The sequence below is a fragment of the Branchiostoma lanceolatum genome, chromosome 12, assembly GCF_035083965.1.
Source record: "Branchiostoma lanceolatum isolate klBraLanc5 chromosome 12, klBraLanc5.hap2, whole genome shotgun sequence".
NCBI lineage: Eukaryota > Metazoa > Chordata > Leptocardii > Amphioxiformes > Branchiostomatidae > Branchiostoma > Branchiostoma lanceolatum.
In genome coordinates this window covers 18317514-18339097 of record NC_089733.1, presented here as the reverse complement: position 1 = coordinate 18339097, position 21584 = coordinate 18317514, and the positions used below count along the sequence as shown (strand labels likewise).

Below are 21584 nucleotides of genomic sequence, written 5' to 3'. Positions count from 1 at the left end.
CGCAGATCAACTACAACCTGCGTCTGGCTCGTGAACAGGTCCTCCCCACACTAAGTAAAACTAAGTGACATGAATTATCTTTCATGCCGCGGGCACTGAAGTTGCTGTCCAAGAAGAATCCCTAGATGTTATAAGCTTCTATTCTATTATGTATAGATTTTATATTGATTGCTGTTGTTACTTTTTAACTCTAATGTTTACTGTTCCTAGTAAGAGCGTTTTAAGTGTAGTTTCAACATATTTCATGTGACCTGTACATTTGTTACATGCAAGTTGTTACCAATTAAACTGAAACTAAAACTGAAACAGTGAGGGGGGGGGGGAGATGTCTTCAGCCTTGGAGTAGTTCCTCCAGCTCTTCAATCCTGATGTGCGCACGCTCAGCTCGGCTTAGAGCCTGGAAATTCAGACCACAAAAACAGCGTGAGACCGGAGGAGCTGTACAATGAAAGTCTATTTGCAAATACATCGTAGAAAAATAGGAGACATACGCGTGATTGACGTTGATTTAACAGAAGAGACTACTTAAATACGATTAATGGCTATACCTACTGAGAGCAGACCTCAAAGAAAGAGGATTAGAACCGTTCCACTCAGAAATTTCCTGAGTATACAACATGCTCACCAGGTTTTGGTTTTTCTCCATGGATCTCAGGTTGTTTCCTACTTGCGTCACCTCTGTTTCCAACTCCTTAACCCGCCTGGGGAAGGAATCAATGGTTCGTTATTTCCTCGGGTAAGACAGGAGTTTGAAACAAAACTGTCTATATCTTTTTGCTTAAAAACAAAGAAACAAGCAATGTGGCAAGATTCCAACTATTCTCAATCTTCGCCAACGTCAAGATAAAAGCACAAGAAATGAAACAATATTTCTATCTTGGGTTTAAGTTCTGTATCCTTGGAATGTTACAAACGTTCGTCGTGCTCATGGGTTTGTGTAATGGAATGAAGACGAACGGGGCTTTCCGTACGTTTGTTTCATGCATTCTTGTTTCATTACATTGATCACAAATCAAATTTTGATTTATATGATTTGACATTGTGATTTAACAGCGCCCACTTATTAGTGTAAGTTCAGTTTCAGTTTGTATATTTGTAACTTTTCATTCTTTTATTTGATGTCATGGACTCTAGAAAGAGTAGTGAATGTTTTCGCGAATGGAGAAGTAAATACTTATGTAAATCAACAATCAAACAAACAAACTTACGTCTCGGCCGCATCGCATTTGTTTTTCGTTTCGTCCAACTCTTGTTCCAACTCATGGATTTGATTAGAGGTCTGGGTGGGAAGAAATGTGTCAAGGTAAAAGGTAAAGCGGTCATCTGAACTGAGGTGAAGCATGATACTAATACATTTACAAGTAGCTAGTGGTGGTTCAATGCGGCTTTGCTCGCGTTTAGGCAAGCACATCGGGTCACCCCTAGTCTTCTTTATATGTGTGTTGGGTTCTTTGTACATGCACGAGGTCATTGGCTTTATGTCACCATCCGGTATGATGAATGCAATCTATTACAACATGTCCGAGCTGGGGCCGACCCTACGATCGAACTCCGGCCCAAAGATCCACGGAATTCGATCCAGGTGGCCAGGCAGCGGTATTGCGTTGCTGCTTGCGCCACGGAAAGACGTAGTATGATAGCATTCTCAAAAAGAAATACAAATTTCAAGACCACAACGCACTAAGAGGACGTACCAACAAATTCATAAATGAGTGGATAAATAACAAGAAGACGGGAATAACGTATATATACATCTATATCTATATTACATCTTTACATACATATTTATTTACCGCTTGGGAAAAAACCTTTTGGTGAAGATTAAAACAAAATCTGTTTTTAAGGTGTTTTAAAAACGTCAAAGGCTATCAGACATGACTGAGATTTTACCTCTTCATACTTCTGCATCTTCTCTTCTATAGAACTCCTCACCTCACCCAGCTCTGATGTCAGACGCTCCGCCTGTATCGGGCCGTGCAATGGAAATTCAACAAGAGCAATGTAAAAAAAAAGAACACACAGGTGATGTGAGGGAGGTGTTGATTATGCAAATCAGTAGCTAATTTGCATACTTGGATATTTGAAAATAGCCATACCAGGCTCTGTATTACGCTTGAGTTTTTTGTTTATTTGGATCCACAATTAGCTTTACAATGTCCACCGCAGCTATTCTTCATGTGGCCCTTAATGGCATACATTGCCCAAAACTACATAACACACGAGGAAATAACATGTACAGAATATGTACAGAAGATCCACAAGTGATAAAGTGTCTACATGCATACGACGTCGACGTATCTTATTTTGTGTTCCAATGAATTTAACGATTTACTGAATGCATGCATCCATGGCCAAATGTTTCATGCTTCGAAACCCTTTTTTGCGTTTCGGCGCATGCGCGCCGAAACGCATTCTCCTGGCTTTTACCTTCAAGCAAGGAGGAAGGAAGGAAGCTTGGTTCAACACTGTGTCGCAGATTTGCATGTGACACAGGACGGCGCAGATTTGCATGTGACACAGGACGGCGACCGCATGTAACTGCTACAACTGTTCGGAAATATCATTGCATTGTGGTTTCGGACTTTGATATCCTGAAAAATGACCATATTACATCTATTCCACAAGATTGCAGAAGAAAAAAAATGATTTCGTCAAGAAAACGACCAAAAATCGGCATAAATGATACCATATAGTAAGGTTATAGCATTACGTCCAGTGTGATTAGTTACGTACCGCAGCTTGGCCGATCTGGCAACGCGAAGCGCTTCGGACCCAGAAGATCCGGGTTCGTCTCCGTGCATGGATTTCTTTTTCTTTTTAGATATTGAATATCAAAAATATATATTGATATTATATTAATCTATCAATATCATATTTATGAATATCATTTTTTTTCATTAATAAATAAAGAAATATTTTATATTTGTTATTTTTAAATATTCATTTAATATATACAAGGCCTTTGTCTTATGAACAGGACTTCATAGATTCCAAACCCGGCATTCGAATTTTTCTGTTCATTGTAATGGAAAATACCGTGCAGCGGCTCCTATGCGCGGTAAGATGATTCTTGCAAAACACTCCCCACTAAACTTCTATCCCCGATGTAAACAGAGGCTCTTGATGTTGTTTGCAAAACAGCGATTCTTTGTTACAGTAGCAAATGCTCCATTGTTCAGTATCGACTTCATTCAGACAACACGGACGTGGAAAGTGGCGCCCCTCGGCACAAAACTATGGGAATTTTCATGAATTTTAGCAAAATTACCCAGGAAAATAAGGAAGAAATGTTGTAAATGCGGAAACCAGAATAATACGGATGAGGTAGCTGTTGATTTGTTTGACATTTGGTAGTCATTTTAGATAGAACCTTAGCTGTTATGAACTTCTATTTCACTTAATTACCATAGTGCTGATGATTCAATGGTGCTTTTTCAAATTTTATGTTTTATTGCGTGCCATGTACATAATTACATTGATAGCTTTTATAATGAGCCTATTATACATTTTACAAATAAGTACAAGTTGTAGGCCAAGACCAGCTTTTTCAAAAGCACTTAAGTTAAGTGACGTAACTTCAAAATTGCTTTCCCCAATCTGCCTTTCTCTATTAAAACAGTACTCATTTCCCAAAATGACAATTTTTCTTATAGACTGAACAGCCCTTGAGTGACTTCCTCTGGCAGATTTTACTTCAAGTAAAGGGAAAAGACAATTCACACTTATAAACGTAGCCGAAACGCCAGCTTTTTTTAAAAGCTCTTGTTTAAATTGTTATCGTCTCTTCAGTTAGGATCGAGCAGTCTGGAAACCATCCTAGTTTTGATTTTTCCCGTGGCTCTCCATATCGCTAACGAACTACTCTTGATATGCTCACATTCCAACTGTCTAGTAATGATGCTGTTAGCGTTGAGCATGGGAGCCGAGGAACAGTTTCATCCATACAAACATTCGAAACCTTGAGCAAAAGAATTGTGTGACCACTGACCTCCAATCCTTACGACCTGGCACGAAATGGACTATGAGTATGGATACGATTTTGTAATATGACGCAGAAATATGTTATGTTATGTTTTGTCCTGTGAATACCAGTGTATTGTTTGTATATGTCTACATATGGCTTCCTTGAAAATCAGTACCAAGCCACCCTAGTAACAGAATACAGAAATAAAAAAGATTAAAAAACAGTGTAGAGGGTGAAAAGATCTTCTCGATCGTAGGCTCCTGGCTCTTGTCAAAGTTGCACTAGTCAAGCAAAACATTTATACAGTGTCATCTCATCGGCACTAATGACTTACCTTGTCGTGATCACTTTGTCCACGATTTTCGAGAATCCTTCTGGCCCTGATGAAAACAAAGACTCCGTGTTAAAATCGTGAAACCACAGTAAAGAAAACTGAAGTGGTCACATGTTTCGTTCATCGGGACTTCCCAAAACTACCATGCAAGGAACTGTCCATGGGAAAAAATAGTGATACATAGTGATACATAGTGATACCACAGATTTACAAACAATATACTCGAGCAACAGTATGGATTTTGAAAACAGTTTGACGTTTCAGGTACGTAGCATCCACTAGCTTTCGTCAGTGACCAAGCAAGATCTGTAATCCACCAGGTATTCCACCATAGAAACATTATTTGATATGTAAATAAAGTGAGGTTCCAACAGATGTTTCTATTACCTGGATGTCTAACATTCATCGACGTACATAAACAATAGTCTCTACCAGACTAACCGCGCTGGCTATAGGGAGAACATTTGCCGGGGGACTTTGGCAATGGAGGGTAACTTTAGCAGCCGCAGTGGCAATATTGGACCCTATCTCCGTAGCCGACTCCCTTCATACAGTTGACTCTATATTGGCCAATTTCTACTATTTTCCCAGCGACCCGCGGAGGATGTTAGAGCTTACACAAACAATTTCTCTGGTCTGTGTAGATTCCTTTAGTGATCTTCCACATACCTTTCATTCTCATCAGAGTTTTTCTCCGCATTCGATAGCCTCTGTACATACTCGAGGTGTTTCGACTCCTCTTGGTCCAATTCGTCCTCCATTTCCGAAAGTTGCTTGTTTAATTCCACAGCTTTACTCTCAGCCTGCAGGTAGGTACAGAACAAACAACAACATGAAGATTTCAAGGTAAATGAGGCATTTCGAGTTTTTGTGAGTTTCTTAATGTCAAAGCATTCACAGATGTTCGTGTAGCCTCCGTTGCAGTCCTTCCCACTAGCGATTTTTCAACTTATCGGGTCCAGGTTCTTTGGCTGGGGGGGGGGGGCGTATCTGCTTGAGCCCCCGTATCTGCTTGGGACCGCGGTCACAGGCTCACAGCGGTTACAGGATCCCAAGCAGATACGGGGGCTCAAGCAGATACGGCCCCCCAGGCACAGAACCTGAACCCGATAAGTTGAAAAATCGCTAGTGGGAAGGACTGCGACGGAGGCTAATGTTCGTGATCCTCCCTTCCCTTCTGCCCTTCATCAATCCCAGCTATATCCCTCCACAAATCGCCATTGATCGTTCAATGGCGGTCTACTGAGAAGCTACCATTGACGATACCACACTACTTTCAACAACGTCGATGGTCTGCAATGCTGCAATTCCTGAGAACACAGCTAGGGGCCTAAATCACCATGTTTCTTCGGGTCCCCTATAACTACCCTCATACCGAAACCATCTGAAGTTAGATTATGTTTACCTAAGGGAAACATTTCGTTCTACATCGGTTTCTTCTTCCGTTCCGTGGGGATAAAGGGCAATGACCTGCACGAGAAACCTTATCGTTGGTTACCATGGTTATTGGTGGTGTTAAATTTCACTCTGCTTTAAAGCTAGATAGACCTTAAGTAAGACTTGTATCTAACATATGTGGTTGCATCGGGATAGTAAACAAATACGTTAAGTATTGTCACATACAGTAAACTTTCAACGAACTTTCATATTTTTTTGCAATGTGATGTGTCGCTCAAGACAAGAAGGACTTTTCAGTGCAGCTACAGAACTAACTAGACAGAACTCTATAGCTAGCTAGGGAAAACTATGAGTTATTGGATTATTTGGATTCTGGATCATCCGCATGGTTAAGGGAAGATATTAGAAGATAGTGATTTTAATGGCGAAACAGACAGGTTTTACTTCTTCTAAAAAAGTAATAGATGTCATGTTTTCATATTATGTTGCTACCACTTTCATGTAAATATTTAGATTGTACCTCGTTTGCCTTCATGTTGGTTTCCCGCAGGGCTTCTTCTGCGCCATTAGCGGCCCTCTCGGCTTCAGTAAGCTTCGCTTTCAGCGCGGCCATCTTAGACTTTACTGCTTGCATCTGTGGACAAAGGCAAAATGAACACATCTTATTAAATGGTGAATCCATATGGACGTTCGATGCAATAAAAGTTGTATGTCGTTATGTTATAAGCTACGGCCGCGTGGCGCGTTGGATACACCCGATCCCTCGATCTCGGAAGTTAAGCAACGCGCGGTCCGGACAGTGCTTGGATGGGAGACCAACCAAGGACGTCCGGATTGCTGTAGCCTCACGAAGCTTTCCACGAAATCGTCTTCCGGGAGGGACGTAAAACGGGGGTCCCGTGCTCGAGGAGGTGCCTCGAACACGTTAAACAGCCTCATTACCCTACACATTGGGTACCTGCCTGTGGCACTGGCTGCAAATACACCTGATATTATTATGTGGTTGGATAGCTATAAAGTACGTAACCGTTTCTGGGAATAATTCAATCATGTTCGCTAATGATTACTGTAAATGCATTTGAGTTCGCGTGGTTTCGCGGTAGGGAGAAAATGAAGAACTCACAGTGGTTCGCCTTTGAAACAATAGTATCGCTACAGCCATAGGTGGACAAAAAAGTCCCAATGTGTAACTGTGTATATTTGTGGAATTATAAATGTGTAGCGTAAATATGCTTTTATGTTATGTACTTATGTATATTTGAATAAAAATGTGGAAAACAATTATCAAGGATGTTCGGGATACGAATATGTTATGTTTACTTTTAGAACCTGAAAAAAAAATCGCGGTGATTTTAAGTTCGCGCGGAAGAGTTCGCCACAAAAACCGCGAACATAAAACTCTAAAGAACTAAAGAACAAAAGAAACGCCATGGGATTCTCTAGTGCTATAGAGCGGTCTGCCTAGTAGTCTGATAACTCGGCTAGTAAACACAGCTAGACAACAACACGGAAGAGGATCCGGACCTTGGTTGGATAGATTTTCTCGGTAACATAAGCTCTCATAATTTTGCCAGGTACCTTTAGAAGCCACAAAAACAAACAAAAAGTTGTGCTGCAAGAGTAATCTCCGCGTTACGTATCATATACAGGTGTTCAAATTCTTGAGAAGGCCTCCATCAAAGATTTTGAATATAATTTGTCCGGGTACAGAAGACCAAATCTAAAGAGCAGATCTACCGGTGGCAAGACAGTATCCAGAGGGCCTAAACAGTATCTAACTGGCCACCGGTAGATATTCTTGAAAATTGCCTCCTAAAACCACTGCATTTAAAAGTACAAGTAACAAAAAAACCCAGTGAATTCAGAGGCCCATCTCGAGTAAAGTACACTTTAGATATCCAGTTCTTGAGAAGGCCTCCATAAGACCTTTATCTAAATGAACAAAAAGAATCTCCCCCGGCGGAATTTCTTTTGTTTTGTGGTGACAAATGAGCAGCGGTTGGACCAGATCAGGGGAGTTCCAAAAACCTTCAGCTACCCGCAGATCATCATAACGTGAAAGTACACTTTAGCCAGGCGGCTTTTTGTTTCCAGTAAATATATTGATATTAAAAAAAAACACATTCTATAAAGAATCAAGATAATTTCAGTGCAAACTTGTCGTGGAACAGTTGAAAATACTCAGCCCGACTTGTAAGAAGAAGACGTCGTGTGGGTTGATAAATTAGGCAAGGAATGAAGTTTTCTCTGCTTCCTACATCAATGCCGAGTCAGTGAATAGGAACATGATTAAAAAGTTCGTCTACAAACAACGACCCTTCAAAACCAAACCCGTCCTCAACCTTGCAAAGCTTGTGAGGTCAGGGACATATGTAAGAGATGTTTTAGCTAATATATACTCAGCTGTAAACCACTTCCTCCGTATGTAGTAGGTAGGTGCACTTAGCTTGCACAAATATTACATGTAGAGTAGGCACTGAAACACATCAACTTACGTTTGTCTCGTTGAGTGAAGATCGCAGTGGCTATTGTGGTGTTGCTCTTGTGGCGTTGTGTGGTCGCGCTCTGCACCTCCGGTATGTTTATCATAGACCTGGTCGTCTTTGCCCCCAGTAATTCCTCATTTGACTATATAATGACCTAATCTAATATTGTAATGAGCAAAGGTGTCGGTGGAGTGTCTTAGTGTGCATCACAACTGATCAAACAAAGCGATAACTGCCCTAGTTTCAACGCCCACCGCTTTGCCGGGTGATTTCCATTATTTTGTTCTAATTCTCTTGACCCCAGCTATCATAATGACCTACTTTAATATTGTAATGAGCAAAGGTGTTGTCAGACGCCCTTCTGTGCCGCAAACCTGGTAACAACACAATGCAGGCGAACCACGTGGATTGCACCCTACAATTATGTGGATGAGAGATTATAGATGACGGGACTGGATCTGAAGTAGTTCAACTAGTTGACCCAAGTTGTCTACCTATGTCGAATACAGTCTATGTTGTGGGTGTGCCATATATATATACCTGCCTACAGCAATCAAGTTGCCACCCGAATGCTCTGAATAGTCATGACTTTGTTAGTGGTAAAGAAAGGTTATAACAATTATGTGTATTTTTTTGTAACATTTTTCAAAGTTTCATAACCAGTGAAATTTGAACCAGTGGCGGCGATCACAAACCACGCACGGTATGAAACTGATCTGCTTAGAAACATCGGAGTTATCACATCCGTACGCGTGTGATGAGAAGGGGAGGTAATACAAAAGTGGAGTCTATCCCGTACGCAAGGACATCGACCATCCAAATGTGACCAATTCTTCAACTTGATCACATTGTTATTGATTCTGTTTTCACTTTGCTTGCTCGCAAAATAGCAATTTAGTTGTATAAGACATCCATCTTCTCATCATGTAATTGTATAATTGACATATACGACTCCCAATTGTATCTCCTGTTGATATTATCTACCAATATTATATAGATATTGCCTTCATGTAGTTTGAAATGGAGCATTGTAGAACCTAACCATTGTATAGCATAGAACCTCCCTGTAGCTTTTAGTAGTTTGATATAAGTAGCCAGTAGTTTTACATTGTTTGCCTTACATTGTACCTGTTACAATCGTTGTGCAATAAACTTTGACTTGACATGACTTGACAACACCCGGCTTTATTCAAGCATAGCGTCTTCACTTCAATAATGCCCAGTAGTAGTATCACCTAGTGATAGAAATAGAAGTAGAAACTGAATGACATGTTTGCTAGGCTCCAAACCGAAAGACGTCTTTGACTGAAAACCAAGAGAGTAACGCGTTAAGCGGCGATCTGTGGTTTGACCTATAGAGAAGTGTGTATCAGGTTTTTGACCTTTCACCTTTGTTCTATTTGCGAGCTGACGTTCGCCATTTTGCTCTTTGTTTTGCGTCGTCTTCAGTATCATCTCCTCCAAACTGGTGCATTTTAAACGGAATTCCAGAAGTCGTGGAGACCGCTTAACACCATAGACCTACAGGTAAGACATTTCATTGTCGTTTATGCTTCCTGGTTGGTGCCTATTCAGCGGTAAAGTAGAATTAGAAGTGTGTTTGCGGTCGGTATTTGATGGGGAGGGGGGCATTGGAACCAGAAAGCACCATAGCCTCAAACCGTCAGAAATGGTGCAGAAATAGCGAACAGCGTTGTTTTATATTCTAGGAAATGATCGAGTCTTGTTTCCTGGAAAGTCACGTGGTCTTCCAGAAGCTAAAATGGCTATTTGGGCATAATCTCTTACGTAAAATGTTACGTAATCTACAGGACTGTTCAGTTCAAAATGATCCGGAAGTGAATAAACGGCCCACCTTTTAGGGGAGCAAGGGAGCGTCCTAGGACCTCTATTATTCAGCTTATATGTGAATGACCTACCACAAGTCGTGCGGAAGTGCAAAATCCACATGTACGCCGACGATACTGTGCTTTATTACTCGGCACCCATGTCAAAGGAATGTGAGGAAGCTGTTTCAGAGGACATGAAATTGGCAGCGAACTGGTTCACTGAGAACAGGGTATCTCTCCACCCTGACAAAACGAAATCCATGATCTTCGGATCACCCCAGAAACTGCGCCACGCAGGAAAAAACATCACTGTAACTGATGGGTATAACTCGTTTGAGCAGGTGAACGTATTTACCTACCTACGGGTCACCATGGACTCTTCGCTAAAATGGGTAGCACATACCAATCGGATCATAAAAAAGCTCCTTGCTGGCCTTAGTGCCGTAAGGCGGGCTAAACCCTTTGTCACTAAGGAGATCCTGCAAGTCATGTGTCGGACCCTGTTGTATTCACATCTAGATTACTGTGCTACTGCCTGCTTACCATCGCTCTTTCATTCTAACAAATCGAAGTCATTACAACTGACCAGACTGCTTAATCGGGCAGCCAGGGTTATCACAGGGCGGACACTCCAAGACCGTGTACCCACTGAAACACTGCTAGCAGAGGCTGGTATGGTGCCACTGGCTCAAAGGGTGAAAGGGAACACGCTGGTAGCTGTACAGAAGGCAGTTCGTCACAATGCACCAGCCTACATGACTAAACTGTTTAAATGGCTATCACCCCCAGTGCTCAGAGCTCGGACACGCACTGCCACGAAGTAGCTCTATAGCTACGACCCTCACATGCTAGACACCCCTAAGGCAAACGTGGAAACCTTCAAGGGGAGCCTGAAGTATCAAGGGCCACTACTGTGGAACAAACTCACTGCGGACCAACGGCACATTGCAACTACGTCAGCGTTTAGAAACAGACTGTAGCGGGACTGTACCTAAGAACTGACTGGGATAAGTTGAAATACTGTGATATATGTCTGTACATGTAACGTTATCTGTATATTTGTATCTGATTGTATTTTTAATGTTTGTGCCCAGGGTCATCTGAAAAGCAGATCAGTAGATCTGAGATGTCCCCTGGTAAAATAAATAAATTGAAATTGAAAAATTGAAATTGAATAAGCCCACTCGGAGATTCGATTACGCATGTACAGTGTCAAGGGTGAATGCCCCTGGCTTGTATAAACGGTTCTCGTCTCGACATTGTCTCGATTTGTATAACAATGTGTCGACGGGTTTCTTTATGTCTCAGGGTCTTCACCTTTTTCACTGCACATGCGTTCTCGAATCTCCCCAAATCATTATTATGTTAGTATTGTTATTTAACTAGTATTATACACATGAAGCAATGAGGCATTTAACCTCCTTTCATAAAGGAAGGGGAATCCTACCAAAATTCAGTATGTTTCTATGAGTAAACATCGTTGATTGATAAATTTTGGCCCTGGGAACAAGAGATCACTTAGAAAATACTGGGCGATGTTGCCTGTCCGGTCCGTCGCGACGTGTATTATAATATCATCATTAACGTTACTTATATTACAACGTTTCCTCGGCAAGGTCTGTAAAATACATACAAAGGGGTGAAATCTACCGAAATAAAGTAGATATGAAGTATAAATCTGTCCGAATATATGCAGCTTGTACTCTTCAGTATAAAGCCGGTGTGGTACGCCTTGAGACGGTATGCAACACAAAGAATGTTTTGATAAGTTAAAAGTGTGTCAACGTCGAGGTCAGTGAATTCAGCGCGTCATAAGTATCATATTGTCATGATATGTGATGTTTACTCATCAAAGCATAAAGTAGTTCGGTAGATTTCACCCTTCTTCATGTGTATTCCGGTATTTAGGTGGACCATTAAATGCATTGATCGTTCTCTTACCTATATTTTCTTTCCATCATTTTAGAGATGGCGGAATTAACATGTGTGCCTCCCGTTAAAGAGCTTCAGGCGAAGCAAAGTGCGAACGAGACTCACGTAAAAGAGGAGGAGACAGGAGACAGTGGATGGCAACAGGATAAACAAGAGAACGTGCTGCACCAGGAAACGCACAGTGAGGGCCAGCAAGCGTACGGCTACTTCTGCCCAACTGAACATCCTTGGAACAAGACTTATAACCGTTGGGAGCAGACAGCAGACGCGGGACGGCAGCAGGACGAGGAAAAGTTAGTTCCAAACGACGACACGTGCGGTCAAAGATCAGAAATGGAGGAGTCCAGCTGTGAGCTTTCTACTGGAGAACTGAGTGCTGGACATCCTGGGAAGGAGGTGGACCATCCTGATAAGGAGATAGACTGTACAGAACACCCTGGGAAGGAGACTGGCGACATTGAGAACCAGACAACATACATGGGCGTGCAGCAGGAAACGTGTGAAGTGAACTTTCCCCAATATGAAAACATATTATTAACCTCACAGGTACAGGAGAGCAAAGGCAATATGGGAAGGCAATTGGTTAAACATACTGCTGAGAAACCCTTTCAGTGTGGGGATTGTGGGTACAAGACGGCTAAAAAGTCTCATTTTTCCGAGCATGTAAGAATCCATACAGGAGAAAAACCCTACAAGTGTGACCAGTGCGACTATTCTGCAGCAGGGAGATCCCAGTTGCGCTTCCATATGTCAAAACATACCGGTAAGAAGCCCTACATGTGTGGGGAGTGTGGGTACAGGACAATTAAAAAGTCCCACTTATCGCGACATGTGAGAACACATACCGGAGAAAAACCGTATAAGTGTGACCTGTGTGACTATTCCGCAGCACAGAAATATCAATTGGACGAACATGTGGTAAAACATACAGGTGATAAAGCCTACCTGTGTGGAGAGTGTGGGTACATGTCGGCAAAGAAGTCTGACGTATCCAATCATATGAGAACCCATACTGGAGAAAAACCCTACAAGTGTGACCAGTGCGATTATTCTGCAGCACAGAAAGCCAGTTTGGACAAGCATATAGCAGCAAAGCACACTGTTGAAAAACCCTACATGTGTGGGGAGTGTGGGTACAGAGCAACTCAAAAGGGCCACTTGTCCGTACATATGAGAACCCATACCGGTGAAAAACCCTTTAAGTGTGACCAGTGTGACTATACTGCTGCACAGAAATCTGCTTTAGACCTACATCTAGCAAAACACACTGGTGACAAACCCTTCATATGTGGGGAGTGTGGGTACAGGACAGCTCAAAGAACTAGATTAACCAATCATATGAGAACACATTCAGGAGAAAAGCCCTACAAATGTCACCAGTGTGACTATTCTGCTGCTGTAAAAGGCACATTAGACGAACATATCTTACGAAAACACACTTTTGAGAAACTCTGAATGTATGGTGAGTTTGAGTACAGAACAGCTAAGCTTTCAAACTCAATTGAGGAAACAGACTTCACTACTATTAGATAATAATGAAATAAACGATAATAAATAAACTAAACTACGATGGAAAATTCAAGTGCGATAATGGTGACTATTCCGCAGCCCAAAATCAAAATGTATTAAGATAGCAATAATACTAGTAATCATAGATTGCCAGATAGTAGAGTTTGAGTCTTTGCAACCTTCTGTTCTCAGTAACATGTGATTTACAGGTTCATGTGTATCCCTGCGGAAGACATACGGGTGTTTAGCATCTCCGCTGATCGATGATGGTTATGAATGACGTGAGGTAATTTAGGAAACAACTGAAGTCTATCCCAGATGTGCCCAAGTTGAATGAGCATAGGCAGTCCCATTTTTTATTACAATTTATATTGTTTTTTTTTTAAACGTTACCGGTTACATTTAAGTTAAACAATGGCAGAAAATGATACACAATTGCTAGTAGTTTGCCCAGTAGTGGGTTAGGGTCGAGGGGGGGATGTCTCGGCCACATACATGTATTTATATACAAATATACTGTACGGCTGTATATATGTAGGTATGAAGGTTTTGGAACTGATGTTGTAAGAATTGTTAGGTTTTCGGGGTCACAATGATAGGGAAAATGATAGCGCTGTTGTAATAATTAGCTACTCTACGCTATAATCTAGCTGTCCGGCTACAAAATACGAAGAAGAAAATCGACTGATTATGCCCTACGAAAAGTGGCAAACAACTTGCCTTGTACTAGTTGTAGAAATTCATGTTTTTATATGGTCATTAAAGCTCGAAGTATTATCACTGATTTTCTACTTGTCTGTGTGGATAGTTTGACTCCTGTATTGATGTGATGGTTTGATTAGGCCATGTTGAATCTCCTGTAAATTAAACTGTATTTTTGCTGTAGAGAACATCGACAAGCTAGTACTAACCTGTCGGCAGACATAAAATATATTATCTGGAAAATCAGGAGAGCTAATTTACCCTTTGACCCACATAAAATTTATTGTGTGGAAAATCAAGAAGTGGAAAAACCTGTCGGCACAAGCTGTCCTTTGCTCCACCCTGGACAGCTTGCTGCAAACTACAAATTTAGTCTCCGAATCCCGGTTTACGTGGAGAGACAAAACATCATATGAAGCAGGTAAAGACTTACAAACGTACATCCAAGTATTCTGGCATAGAGCGTAAGAGTTTGTGGTCTTTTTTGACGCACAAGGATCACAGTAAAATGAAGATTTATAGCCCTTTCTGGATGTATATAAGATAAAAGGGGGAGGGGGGCAAACCCAAACATACGTGCGACCCTCGCCATCTAAACTATGAGGCTTGTTTTCGTCCCGTTTCAAACCACTTAACATCCCTTTAATAGTGTAACATAGCAGGGCAGTTTTGGGATAATGAGAAAATGCAGCGTCGGGGACTGTTATATTTGAACCACTGTAAGCCGGAGTTATAAGCCCATTCACGGTTGCCATGCGTAGTGTCAAAGGTTATGCATGCCAAAGGTCCCTGGCTCGTAAACAGTTCTTGTCTCGACATTGTCTAGATTTTCATAACAACGCCCAGACAGGTTTTACGTCTTAGGGGTCTTAACCCTTGCGTAGTGGCAACAGTGAATGTGCATATTACATGTTGTTTGCCATAGTTTATATGGCAAAAGTGTAACGTAAGGGAAGGTCGTGTGCTTGCCGGCCTTGGAACGGAGTAATGTCAGACTTATGCCAGATTTTTCACTTCAGCTCTTACCGATGTTTTTACCGATATAATTAGTCCTCAGTAGTTTAAATTCAGCCCACCCAATATTTACCGACCGTTTTTCTTTACTATACATACCTGGGGATGGCTTGACGACATTTTATTGGGGTCATGATAGTTGTCATGTCATAAGTACATAAGCATTGAAATAGTAGAGTAATACTTTGTCAGGTGAACTAGGTGTGATTTTTTTGGCTCGTCATATTCCCCCATACAGAGCAGAAGTTGAAGATACCAGTTGTTAGCATTCTTACAGAAAACTGTTTGTTGGGCATCCTGGGAAGGAGATGGACCATCCTGGACACTCTGGGAAGGAGAGTGGCTGTAAAGGTAACGTGGGAAGGCATGTGGTTGAACACACAAGTGAAAAGACCCACATGTGTGGAGAGTGTGGATACAGGGCGGCTAAAAAGTCTAACTTATCCCGACATATGATAACACACACGGGAGAGAAATCATTCAAATGCGACCACTGCGACTTTTCTGCTGCACGGAAACTCACGTTGGACATACATCTAAGAAAGCACACTGGTGAGAAACCCTACAAGTGTGGGCAGTGTGGGTACAGGGCAGCTCAAAAATCTGCCTTATCTTATCATATAAGAAACCATACAGAAGATAAACCCTACATATGTGACCAGTGTGGCTATTCTGCGGCACAGAAATCTGCCTTATCCAATCATATGAAAAAACATACTGGAGAAAAACCCTATAAATGTGGACACTGCGACTATTCTGCAGCACTGAAATCCACTTTGGACCAACATCTAGCAAAGCACTCCGGTGAGAAACCCTACGTGTGTGTGGAGTGTGGGTACAGAGCAAGGCAAAGGGCACACTTATCCCGCCACATGATGACCCATACAGGAGAAAAACCTTACAAATGTGACCAGTGCGACTATTCTGCAGCAGTGAAATCTGATTTAGAGCAACATCTAGCAAAACATATTGGTGAAAAATGTGCCGTGAGCGTGGAAACAGGACGGCAAGAAAGAGTCACTCATCCCCATATAAAATCTCAAACGGCAGAAAAACCGTACAAATGTGACCAGTGTGACTATTCTGCTGCACGGAGCTTCATATTAAATCAGCATCTTAGAAAACACACCGGTGAGAAACCATACATGTGTGGGGAGTGTGGGTACAGAACAACTCAAAGATCCGCCTTATTACGACACATGAGAACCCACACAGGAGAAAAACCCTACAAGTGTGACCAGTGCGACTATTCTGCTGCACACAAACTTTCCTTGGACCGACACCTAATAAAGCACATGGTTGAGAAGCTCTAGAGTGCAGAGAGTGTTACAGGTCTAAATAACCTAAACAGGAGAAGAAAAAAAACTGACTATCACCAGTGTATCTCCTATTCAGCTATCCTAATATAACCTGTCTATACATTTGACTTAACATCATGACTAAGCATGTACAAAGTCACCAAGTCGTACTGTAATGATGATGTAGATTTAGGTTTTAGACTTGAGACTTGAGGTTTCGAAGCGGCAGTTGTTTTTACATCCACCATGCAAATGCTGTTAATAATATGGATAACATCTGATACATGAACTTGTTTTAGGCTAATATATTTTATAGATCAATATAGCATTTGCACCAATAAGCACGCTGTATACAATATGTATTTAGGTTATTCTTTACACGTGTATTCTATTGTTTTAGCTATTAGCAATATAGAGAGTATATCAACATGTTTGAGAATTTGACGTAATTTTGGTTAATCGCTTTCAATTGAATTGAGTCTATCATAAAGAAAAGCCAATGACTTGGTGTTAATTCATATCGTCTAATGATTATAACTCCCTTGCCTTATCCGTATATATAAGATATATCCAATCATGGCGTTATGTTAGCAAAGGTACAGATTTGTCAAAATAGAATAACTGTTAACAAAGCCAAATACATGGTGTTGATTCAAATCCCTGCTTCTCCTATAGTAATGGGTCAGTGAAGTCATGCCGAGCATGGATGTTTCTGACCTAGGGCGAAGAGATGCTGCTTCAGTAAGAATTAATTCAGTGCTTAGATGAGTGGCCCCCTACGGCCTTGCACTGAGCGAGTTCGTTAAAAAAAATCATAGTTCAACAAGTTATTAGTGCTTCGAATTTTGAATGTTAATCGGCGAGCAAAACGTCCTGCGCATATCATTCCTCATAGCGGATTTCGCCTGATTTGGGCTAAAAGTCGAAGCTTGACTCAATCTCAAGTATAAATAGAGGCATAGAACGGCATCTCTGCTAGAATCAAACCCATGGCAGTAATATAAAGCGTTATGCGGCGATCTGTGGCCTGACTCAAGTGAACATCAGGTTTGTGACCTCTCACCTAAGGCCTTTGTGAGCTGAATTCCGCCATCTTGTTTTTGCGTCACCGTCTACGCGTCTTCGGTATCGTCTCCGAAGAACTGACGCAATTTGTACGGAATTCCAGACATTTTGGAGACCGCTAACCACCAAAGACCTACAGGTAAGACCTGTGGTTGGTGCTAGTTCAGTAGTATAGATTGTTTTTTTTTTTTTAAATAGAGGTCGGTTTGCGATCAGTATCTGATGTATGGGGAGGGGGGGGGGCATGGGCGGACGGCATTTGAAGGGGGCAGTGGAACTGTGATTATGCGTAATATGTAACAGCTGTCATTTGTTGATTTGTACAGAACAGGTGCTGCGTGCGTAGTCATCAGTAGTTGGGGTACAAAGTAGTGTGAGATTATTCCATGACATAAACTAGTTCACGGTTGCTATTACGCAAAGTTGAAAGCGGCCGAGACGTAAACAAAACCCGTCTGGGCATTTTTATGCAAATGTCGAGGCAAGCACTGTGTACAACCTGGGGACCTTCACCTTTGACACTGCACATGCGTAGTAGCAACCGTGAACTATAGCTTATTCAGAGAGGCGAAAACTGTCATGAATGGTAGAGGAATACGTCCGTTTTGAGATTGCATGAGTTTGAGTTCTCCTACCTTTATGCACTAGTATCATCAGAAAACGGTGCAGAAATCGCGACCTCTCTCTCTCTCTCTCTTTCTCTCTCTATCTATCTATCTATCTCTCTCTTTATATATATATATATATATATATATATATATATATATATATATATATATATATATATATTCTAAAGGAAATGTTTGAATCTTAGTGATGGAAAAATCAGGTGAGCTCTCAGAAGCTAAAACGGATACACAATCTGCTCCCCTTTCTGAGAGAATAAATGATTAGATATTTCTTTGATATTTTCTTTTTTTCTACAATCGTTTCAGAGATGGCGGAGCTAACAAATGTGCCTGCAGTTGAACAAACTGCGAACGAGAAGCACATCAAAGAGGAGCAGACGGGAGACAGTAGATGGCAACAGAATGAACAAGAGAACGAGCTGTACCAGGAAACGTACAGTGAGGGTCAGGGAACCTTCGACTACTTCGGCGCATCCCTACCAACCGGACATCCTTGGAGCGAGACTTACAACAGTTGGGAGCAGACAACAGACACGGGACGGCAGCAGGACGAGGAAAGCGACGTTCCAAACGAAGAAACGTGCGGTGTAAAAGCAGAAATGGAAGAGTCCAGCTGTCAGCTTTCTACTGCAGAACTGTGTGGTGAACATCCTGGGAAGGCGAGTGACTGTACTGAACGCCCTGGGAAGGAGAAGGAGAGTGACAGCAGGGAGACCCAGACAACAGCCATGGGCCTGCAGCAGGAAACGTGTGACGTGAACTTTCCCGAACCCGACAACAACCCAACCTCACAGGTACAGGGGAGCAAAGGCAACATGGGAAGTTATGTGGTCAAACACACTGATGAGAAACCTTACATGTGTGGGGAGTGTGGGTACAGGACAGCTCGAAAGTTTCACCTATCCCAGCATATGACAACCCATACAGGAGAAAAACCCTACAAGTGTGACCAGTGCGACTATTCCGCATCATTGAAATCTAATTTAGACAGACATCTAACAAAACACACTGGTGAGAAACCCTTCATGTGTGGGGAGTGTGGGTTCAGGACAGCTCGAAAGTGTGACTTATCCGTACATATGAGAACCCACACAGGAGAAAAGCCCTACAAGTGTGACCAGTGTGACTATTCTGCTGCCCAGAAATCCACTTTAAACCTACATCTAGCAAAACACACCGGTGAAAAACCCTACATGTGTGGGGAGTGTGGATACAGGACTGCTTACAGCTCCAATTTATCCGTTCACATGAAAACCCACACAGGAGAAAAACCCTACAAGTGTGACCAGTGTGACTTTTCTACTGCACATCAATCCAGTTTGGACAGGCATCTAACAATACATACCGGTGAGAAACCATACATTTGTGCAGAGTGTGGATACAGGACAGCTAAAAAGTGTAACTTATCCCAACACATGAAAACCCACACAGGTGAAAAACCTTACAAATGTGACCAGTGTGACTATTCTGCTAAACAGAGATGCCATTTAGACGTACACGTCATGAGTAAGCACACTGGGGAGAAACCCTACAAGTGTGATGAGTGTGGTTACAGGACAGCTCAAAAGTCTAACTTATCCCTTCATAAGAGAACTCACACTGCAAGAAAACCCTTCATTTGCGGGGAGTGTGAGTACAATACAGCTTACAGGTCTACCTTGGCTGTACATATGAGAATCCATACAGGTGAAAAACCCTACATGTGTGGAGAGTGTGGATACAGGACAACTCGAAAGTATTATTTATCCCAACACATGAAAAAACACACAGGTGAAAAACCATAGAAGTGTGACCAATGTGACGATTTTGCTATATATAGATGCCATTTAGACGTACACGTCATGAGTAAGCACACTGGGGAGAAACCCTACAAGTGTGATGAGTGTGGTTATAGGACAGCTAAAAAGTGTAAATTATCCGTTCATAAAAGAACCCACACTGGAAGAAAACCCTTCATTTGCGGAGAGTGTGAGTACAATACAGCTTACAGGTCTACCTTGGCTGTACATATGAGAATCCATACAGGAGAAAAACCCTACATGTGTGGAGAGTGTGGATACAGGACAACTCGAAAGTATTATCTATCCCAACACATGAAAACCCACACAGGTGAAAAACCATACAAGTGTGACCAATGTGACTATTCTGCTATATATAGATGCCATTTAGACGTACACGTCATGAGTAAGCACACTGGGGAGAAACCCTACAAGTGTGATGAGTGTGGTTATAGGACAGCTAAAAAGTGTAAATTATCCGTTCATAAGAGAACCCACTCTGGAGAAAAACCTTACATGTGTGACCAGTGAGACTATTCTGCTGCACGGAAAAATTCACTTTAGATTAACATCGTACAAAACCACATGTGAAAAACCTTACATGCGTGGGGACTGTTGGTACAGGACTACTACAATATCTCATTTGCCGCTTCATATGAAAACTCATTTGTTTGTTTGTTTGTTTATTTATTTATCCAGGGGGTTCATATCGCCTGTAATGGCGTTTTTCAATGTGCCCTGGGGGCACACTCATACAGGAGAAAAAAGAAGACCGCTTGTACTGAATACCGTATAACATATCCAATACTCTTTGTAAATGTATGTTAAAACTTGAAATAGTTTCAATACGTTGGCAAATTTTGTGTTAAAGCCAACTTTTTTAGCTGTTTTAAAATTCACTTTAGAAATGTCGCTGGTCGATTTATTCAAAAGAATAACATTGTATTTGCAACAATAAGCGCATTTGTATAGCATACATGTACTTATCTGTACACTTGTATTTTCAGTGTTGAGTGTTCTTTATATATTCCAAAGCATTATTTATCATGCTATTATCTTTGAGAACTTTGCGCAGTGTATGTAAGTAATGCCAATGATTTATCATTAGCAGTCTTAGGCATAGTGGCGAAATGGCAAAGAGAAAGACTTGTTAAAACAGAATAGTGTGATCCAAAATAGCGATGTGGTGTTGACTGTTATAAATGTGGTTCGAGGAACAACAACAAAAATCCTGCGCATATCTACTGGATTTCACCAGGCTGTTTGGTCTTGAAGTAAAAGAAAATAATTCCACACTATTCTGTATGGAGTCCAATAATACAATAAATATAATCAAAGAAATGTAGAGAACAAAAACATAGGCAATTGGTGGACAGAAAATTAGACAAAAATAAATGTGAACTTAGTATATTTGTGTATCTGTATATCTGTGCTTTTTTCACTGAATGTATTTTTAATGTTGTTCCGAGGGTCATCCGAAAAGCAGATCCGTAGATCTGAGATGTTCCCTGGTAAAATAAATGAAATTGAAATTGAAGCGAGTGGGAGAGTGTCTATACTCATAATTCCCAGTATCACCTATTCTAGAAATAGAGGTAGAACTGCATTTTTGACAGGCTCAAAACCACGAGAGTAAAGCGTTATGC

The 21584-nt window shown here is 41.4% G+C and overlaps 5 protein-coding genes across 5 annotated transcripts; 4 read left to right on the top strand and 1 right to left on the bottom strand.

The window, feature by feature from the left end:
- Positions 1 to 213: 213 nt before the first annotated feature.
- On the bottom strand, positions 214 to 8458 carry LOC136446164 (tropomyosin-1-like). The gene is made up of 8 exons (XM_066444482.1): positions 8192 to 8458; positions 6217 to 6330; positions 4968 to 5101; positions 4299 to 4344; positions 1891 to 1962; positions 1209 to 1279; positions 626 to 701; positions 214 to 397 (listed from the first exon to the last, which is right to left on the bottom strand). Exons 2-8 carry the CDS (start codon positions 6328 to 6330, stop codon positions 332 to 334), a joined length of 579 nt encoding a protein of 192 aa, XP_066300579.1. The 5' UTR covers positions 8192 to 8458; the 3' UTR covers positions 214 to 331.
- A 1123-nt stretch (positions 8459 to 9581) lies between these two features.
- On the top strand, positions 9582 to 14236 carry LOC136446165 (gastrula zinc finger protein XlCGF57.1-like). Its single transcript, XM_066444483.1, has 2 exons — positions 9582 to 9709; positions 11978 to 14236. Exon 2 carries the CDS (start codon positions 11980 to 11982, stop codon positions 13396 to 13398), a length of 1419 nt encoding a protein of 472 aa, XP_066300580.1. The 5' UTR covers positions 9582 to 9709; positions 11978 to 11979; the 3' UTR covers positions 13399 to 14236.
- Positions 14237 to 15476: 1240 nt separating this feature from the next.
- On the top strand, positions 15477 to 16481 carry LOC136445823 (zinc finger protein 782-like). The gene has a single exon (XM_066443966.1). The coding sequence runs from the start codon at positions 15477 to 15479 to the stop codon at positions 16479 to 16481; it is 1005 nt and encodes a 334-aa protein (XP_066300063.1).
- A 1085-nt stretch (positions 16482 to 17566) lies between these two features.
- LOC136446328 (gastrula zinc finger protein XlCGF57.1-like) lies at positions 17567 to 21475 on the top strand. The gene is made up of 2 exons (XM_066444679.1): positions 17567 to 17670; positions 18467 to 21475. The coding sequence occupies exon 2, from the start codon at positions 18469 to 18471 to the stop codon at positions 19942 to 19944; it is 1476 nt and encodes a 491-aa protein (XP_066300776.1). The 5' UTR covers positions 17567 to 17670; positions 18467 to 18468; the 3' UTR covers positions 19945 to 21475.
- LOC136445822 (zinc finger protein 239-like) lies at positions 20002 to 20469 on the top strand. Its single transcript, XM_066443965.1, has one exon. The coding sequence runs from the start codon at positions 20002 to 20004 to the stop codon at positions 20467 to 20469; it is 468 nt and encodes a 155-aa protein (XP_066300062.1).
- Positions 21476 to 21584: the final 109 nt, after the last annotated feature.